Source organism: Etheostoma spectabile, chromosome 1, assembly GCF_008692095.1.
Source record: "Etheostoma spectabile isolate EspeVRDwgs_2016 chromosome 1, UIUC_Espe_1.0, whole genome shotgun sequence".
Taxonomy (NCBI): Eukaryota; Metazoa; Chordata; class Actinopteri; order Perciformes; family Percidae; genus Etheostoma; species Etheostoma spectabile.
In genome coordinates this window covers 12,249,312-12,256,636 of record NC_045733.1, presented here as the reverse complement: position 1 = coordinate 12,256,636, position 7,325 = coordinate 12,249,312, and the positions used below count along the sequence as shown (strand labels likewise).

At 41.4% G+C, this 7,325-nt stretch overlaps 1 protein-coding gene across 1 annotated transcript in view; it reads left to right on the top strand.

The window, feature by feature from the left end:
- Positions 1-7,325, top strand: part of acsf3 (acyl-CoA synthetase family member 3) — a gene marked incomplete at its 5' end in the record, with an annotated part of 42,071 nt that overhangs the window by 8,843 nt on the left and 25,903 nt on the right. Inside the window, 2 exon segments of the mRNA XM_032517217.1 lie at positions 1,081-1,235; positions 3,262-3,407. Coding sequence (XP_032373108.1) covers positions 1,081-1,235; positions 3,262-3,407 — 301 coding nt within the window.

The following is a 7,325-nucleotide window of genomic DNA, read 5'->3' as shown; positions in this document are numbered from 1 at the left end:
TGTGTGTGTGTGTGTGTGTGTGTGTGTGTGTGTGTGTGAGTGTGAGTGTGTGAGTGAGTGTGTGAGTGAGTGACTGCAGAGGCATTGAAGCAGGAAATTACGAAATGGAGAGAGAAGGTAAGTGAATGTGAGATAGGGAGCGAAGGGAAACAGGGAGAAAGAAAGATAAAGGGAAGATGTGGGGTCAGAGATGAAAGTAAAGGATGAAAAAGAACCACTCGGGGAATGGAGGTAGAATGAAAGAAGAAGTGAGGATAGGTAGACTGAGAGGGGAGGGGAATGAAAGACAGCTGGGGAGGAGCATTTGTCTCCCGGGGTGGGGGGAGACTTAGAGAAGCTGTCGTTCACCTTGACTTAATTCATGCTGTCTTCCCATCCTCCCTTCGTCTACCGCAACGTTCCCAGACTGTGTGTGTGTGTGTGTGTGTGTGTGTGTGTGTGTGTGTGTGTGTGTGTGTGTGTGTGTGTGTGCGCGCGCACGCACACACACACACGTGATGAGATGGAGTGAGTGGAGTGGGTTGTGTATAATAGTTTTGTCCTTGAACAAGTGAGTTCATGTGATATTTAAACAGTATTTTTATATTTGCATGTAGTTATATTGCTTGTAGTTCACAATGTTTGCTCATGTACATCAACGCCTGTGTGTTTAAACCAGCGTGCTTGATGCAGTGGATGATATGAGTGGCTCCTTCTGTAGCAGTCAAAAAGCACATTTGTCAAAAGTAGCCATACAGAAGGCCTTTTAACTGCCCAACAAGTCGGGTCTGCCCTACAGCAGTCTGCTGTTTTCCTCCTTCTGACCTTTACAAATCTTTTTTTCTTGTCTTTTTTGCCGTTGCGTTGACAGGTTTAGTATGAGGCTACTGTCTGGGCCTTACTCTGCCATTACATCAAATAAACAACAACAAAAAATTCACAGAATAAATTTGGATGTAATAATTTAGTTTGCATGGCCCCATCCATCAGATATACGTCTTTCCTTTTCACCTTTTCTTATCTTCCTCTCCCTTCCTCCCTGTTTAGTTATATGTGGTGCTTATCTTTCTGTCTCTCCCTCTTTCTCTCTTTGTGTACCAGGTGTGGGAGATGCTGTTGAGCGCCAAGGCTCCCCCGGTTAATGTGTTCATGGCCGTGCCAACTATCTACTCTAAGCTGATCCAGTACTATGATCAGCACTTCACACAGCCTCACGTCAAGGATTTTGTCAAAGCAGTCTGCAAAGAGAGGATCAGGTACTGGCTGTGGGATCAGTGACAGGTGTTTACTCATGGGTTGATGTATTTGTGGATAAATGTATGTGTGTGTAGATACAGAATGGTGACAAATGAAAGGAAACACCCTAATAACGTAGATACATGGGGAAACATAACCAAGTTACTTCCTTACACGGCTGAAAGTGTCCTTGAATGGTTTTTATGAGTATGAAAATGATTATGTATAAACGATGAATTATACGCTATGGCCTAGGGCTGCACGATTATGGCCAAAATGATAATCACGATTATTTTGATCAAAATTTTGATCGCGATTATTCTCACAATTATTTGTTGATTTTAACCAAATAAAATTGTATTGTCACATAGGCTATTATAACTGCGAGAGGGAGTGTGATGGACGCTACTCACAGAGAGACGGCTGACTCTTATGAACGGGTCCAGCACGGGTCGAATGGCGGATAAACACGTTGTGTGTATGAAACGTCTGTATCTTCACTGCGCTGCATTTTTATGAACTACGATATTCTCGCAATGGGTCACATCTCTGGTCCAGGTCCAGGTCCAGCAGCTCCGTCTCACACGCTGTTCTCTACCAACTGAAGTTAGTTGCATTCAACAACTTCTTCTGTGTTCTTCGCCGTGGCGGCCGCGATAGCAGAGTTACCCGCGGAAACACTGGTACAATACAGGTTAGCCCCTCATACTTAACAATATACAGCTGTGTTAATAAAAAATTAAAACTGTAGACAAATGTCAGAAATGTGGACCGGCGCTGTGTGGCGGGGCTGCGCGGAGAGTAAGAGGAGAGAGAGTAGAGGAGAGATTCAACACTGGCACGGCTTTACAGATGAAATGGGTCATGTAACGCAAAATTAAACTATATCCATATAAACAGCATTGCAGCGGATGCGAGGACATTAGCGCCGGTGCGTCCTAGAGGAGCTAACAGCTAACAGACGCTATTAGCTAACAGCTGACAGACGATAACTAGCACCGGTCACTGCTGTTGTCTGAAAAACAACAAACAGGACAAAATGTTGCGTTTACTGGTAAACTGGTAAACCTTAAGACCGACGTATAACCGACTGCTATCTGTTGAAATTTCCTCCCGTTACTCTGTCCTCTGTGACTGTCTACATCTAGAAACTAAGCTGCACGGGGTACAGTGAACTACTCTGGCTAGCTCATTAGCAGACGGTAGTAGCGGTAGATTGGCTTTGCAAAAAACCCGGAGTGTTCTATGAAATGACGCTTTAAAAAAAGAATCGCTCTATCACGCAAATTTGATCGTGGGAAGTCAAAATCGTGATCGCGATTAAAATTTGATTAATTGTGCAGCCCTACTTTGGCCCCCAATGTCCCCAAATCTAAATCCACTTGAGCACCTATAGGAGATTTTGGTCCAAATTGTACAAGGGCAGAGCTCCATGTTTTGATAATGCACAGCAATAATGTAATAAAAGAATTGCATATTTTACTTTATTTTAACATTGTTAGATGTTGTGTCATCAATGTTTTTTGTAGTGTCTGTATTTTTTTTAAATTTATTGGCTGTGTTGTGCCGATATTTTCACAATCCTCTACTCATTGACTTACATCAAATCCAAATGTCTGACAACACAGCAGATGATATGAACTGTGGATGTACAAAAATAGTCCTCCTAATTATCTAAAACATGGTTTACCCCTTTTTCAAATTTCACAGGCATTTCATAAACCTCCAAGGCCATTATCAACTTGATCCTCTGTTAATTTTCATTCCTGATAGACTTTAAATCCACTTATTACATGGCTTGGTTGAATTTGAAGGTAGAATGCGTTCTGTTATTTTCTTGATAACAGACCGTTGCTAAGTTTAACACACTGTTGCCATAGAAGCAGTTCTGATCACCCTGCTGGGGTTGTATTTGCTGAAACAACCTCGCTCTACATTATCCCTTTCATGTTTCACAACGTTCGTATGGCATAGTTTAACCTAGGAATGTGTTTTTAGGAGCATGTTTTGTTTACCTCATGACTGGCCCTCACTTCGTCTCTCCAGGCTGATGGTTTCGGGCTCGGCTGCTCTCCCTCTTCCCACTCTGCAGCGCTGGGAGGAGATTACAGGACACACACTGCTGGAACGCTACGGCATGACAGAGATCGGCATGGCACTGTCCAACCCTCTCAAGGGTCAGCGCATCCCAGGTACACAAGTTTGACTGACTGGATACACTTATACACCCACCCACCCACACAAACACTTATACTTGTAATCATTATGGGACCAATATAAACCCATATAGGGGGAAACCAGAAAAAGTAAGATAAAAGTAAACTAATGTCACACTCAGACCTGTTTCAGAGTTGTTTATTCTAATTCCTTCACTCCGGTGGATAATAATCATGCTCAGGTGTCAACACACTAACAGCACTAAGACAGCTGAAGATGAGGTTACAAGCCAACTGCTGGATCAACAGCAGGAAGTGAAGACAAGACATGATTGACATCTGAAATCAGGAGTTATTCCATCTTAGAAACCCTTTTATGATAAAACAAACCAAGGGCTACATTTTCTTATGTGCACTTAACAAGAATGAACACCAATAGAAGTAATTTACAGTACCAAACCAACTGTAAATGTTATTCACTTTTAAAAAATGAAAATTCTGAAATTTGTTATCACTGCCTTTGGGTGGGAAAACTACATTAACTTTATCTCCTTTGTCTGTTTTTGGCTGTGTAGTAATTAAGTCCTAATGTAGCTGGCATTACCTTTAAAGAATGTTCTAGCTTATGATTATCAATCAACAAACTTGCAATTAGTGATTTCTTCTACTATAATCACATTTAACAGATTTTTTTTTTTTTTAATCTGTGTCCAGGAAACATGGGCAGTGAGTAAGGTTTTGGACATAGCTTGAGGTTTTTATGGAGACTATTTAAAACAAAAATAACTTCACAGAGCAGAGGATTGGGGGTTCTGCTTTCCGTTTTTCTCCCAAAGTCGAAACTTATTGTGGAGTAACTGTTAATAGTGGATCCCATAAAGTGTGGTTTTGCTGATTTGTCGGTGAAATCTGCTGGTCGTCTATTAAAACATTCTTAGGTATAATCACTGTTTCAACATAAGTTTCATATATTTCTCTCAAACAGTAATGTGCAATCTTTTACACTACAGCGTTATTGCCTGGGTTTACAAATGAGATGCCACTGCAGTAATGACACCTTGTTTAATTCTGCCACCTTTCCTGGATTATTCTGCACTTTCGACCAAAGAAACCAAACTGTTGGTGCATCATTACACACTTATACATCATTCATCTCAATATTGTTCCCCACCCTCAGAAGTTTGATTCAGTACTTTGGTATCATGTGTTGTGTAGGCAGTTTTCTCTGGTGTGATGTCAGGTAAAACCCCATGATTCCAATGACACCTCCCTCACACATGCAGAAACAAAGGCAAGGTCTGGAAATGAGGTCAGACTCGAGGTGGTTGCTTTCTTCTCCCGTCTTCTCCTGTCCCCCCTTCCTCTTTCTCCCCACCTTCTCTTTCCATTGCTGTTCCCCAGCCAACTCTTCCTTACGGGTAAAGCTAATTAGCTTGCAAGTGGATTGGGTAATCCTCTCTCTGCTGTTTTGTTGGGGTATTGTTTTGTTTGTTTGTCAGGTAGTGTTTGGCATAAACTGAGCAGGCTGTGTTAGAGTCCTCTCTGGTGATTATTACGAATGGCTTTGGTTCTATTGATGTTTCCACTACAGACGCTTTAGTGTGTGTGTGTGTGTGTGTGTGTGTGTGTGTGTGTGTGTGTGAGCGTGAGCGTGAGCTTTTGCCTGTTTGAGTCAGTCTGTGTTCTTGTCTTGTCTTTCAGTACTGTAGGTTAAAATGGATCAATAGCAACCACAGGAAACACTCAGAAGAGTAGTGGAGTCACCTTCTCTTACACACACGCACGCACTTTCTTTTTTTCTGCCCCCTCCCTGATTTTGTTGTGTATCTTACAGTTTTGGAGCATTGCAGATTAACAACAATGTGGCTTTCTACATCATATTGCCCTTGTTGAGATATAAATATTTAAGATTAGTCCATCCTCCTTTTTTTGCATCTCATCTCATTTTTCTTGATACTTTTCAGCTTTTTTTCTCTTTTTACTGACATAGAGTGCCAGATGTACTAATGCTTTTGCGCCCACTTTAGGCGTATTTGTTTTGCAACGTGCATGTAAAAGCATGGAGAGATATGTACAAACAGGCAGCACTAAGGTTAAAGCGCAGACTGCCCCTCACAGGTGCTGAAAAAATGGCGCTTTTCCATGTCATGCATATGCATTCATGGGAGGGTAAAGGGGATAGTGGGAGTTTCCCATAAAGAGATGGGAATGAGAAGCATAAGGTGCGCCTAATTATGTATTCCGTGGTATGAACAAAAACCTCTTGTGACAGCGCACCATTGTTTTGCGAATCAAATTCTACACCTCTTAAAAGCAAGGTGTTAACCAGCCGCGAGCGGATTTCCTTGTATATGCCTCGTGGTGAAATGGCAGCAAGACGAAGACAGGCCAAGGAGACAAGGATCACACTTTTTCAGTTCAATCATTAAGCGTTACAGATTAAGCAGCCATGCAATATTACAGTTACTGGAAGAAATCAAAGATGACATTGAATCTCCCACTCAGGGTTCACATTCCATTCCAACAGTTTTTAAACTCCTCGCTACATTACATAAAAACATACAATATTGGCATCAGGATCATTTCAAACAGTCATATCATCAGCAGTTGGAATATCGCAGCCTGCACTCAGCCGTATCATAGCACAAGTACTTAACAATTGGTTACAGTGCACATACATTTCCCCACCACTAATGCCAAAATAACGCAACAAGCAGGATTTCTTTAACATCGGCCATTTAATTGTGCTTTAAATGTGCGCAATTTAGGGTATAATGGGCGGAGACAGGCTCTGATTGCCCGAGGATCTGGAGGTTAGGTAAAAATGATGTAAACTAATGTATCACAGCGTGCGCTAATAACGCTACATTCTCAAATGTACGTACATCCGACCCAAAGAGCCTTGAGTCTTGCCTTCCTCCTGATGTCATGCAGCCAAAGCACTATGTCTTTCATTAATGTCTTGGAAGAATAACTGTAGAACAATGGATTCTGGAGCTTTGTCATTTTTTCTCCACTCCACACAGACCTTTTCCCACCCAGTATGTAGCGTTTATAAGTTGCCTGTACTCTTCAAATTGGCACTCAATCTTGTTGAATCATAGAGACCGGAATGCTGCAAGTCTCCAAGATTTCTACAGCTCCTGACGTGGGGGAAAAAAATTGACGATAGAGGAGGGCGTATACGGGGAGAGAGTTTTCCTGAGTTGAGGCGTAAATGGATTTTGAAGATGTTGTCATTGAGGGAGACAAGTCTGTTTTTGTCATTTTATAGATGGCAAAAACTCAACACCTCATCACCCCAATCAGAGGAAAAGTGGACGAGTGGCTTTTTTGTTTTGGTTTTGTGATCTCTTTTTTACCAAGTTTTTTTCAAAGGATAACTCAGTTCTTTTAGACTTTAAGTATTTTTTTCATAGTTTCACTAGGGCTGCAGGATTATGGCCAAAATGAAAGTCACGATTAGTTTGATCAATATTGTGATTACGATCATTATCACGATTATTTGTTGATTTTAACCAAAACAAATTTTATATTCACATAGGCTATTCATAACTGCTTTCACATCCATATTGTGCTGCATTCCTCTTATGTTGAAGTTCTATGCTCTACATACATACAGCTGCAACACATGTAAATGAAAATTATCTGAAATATCATAGGATATTTTTTTTTTTTAAATGTATCTCGGTGAAAGCTCCTTTACTTGATTTCAACAATAACTGATTAAAAGACTAAGGGAGAGAGGGGGAGTGCGATGGACTTACTCACAGAGTGACGGATGACTCATGAATGGGTCCAGCAGGCTCCGTCTCGAACGCTATTACTCTACGAACTGAAGTTAGTTGTATTCAATAACTTCTTCTGTGTTTTTTGCCGTGGCCGCCGCGACAGCGGAAACATTGGTACAAATACAGGTTTGCCTCTCATGCTTAACAATATACAGCTGTGTTA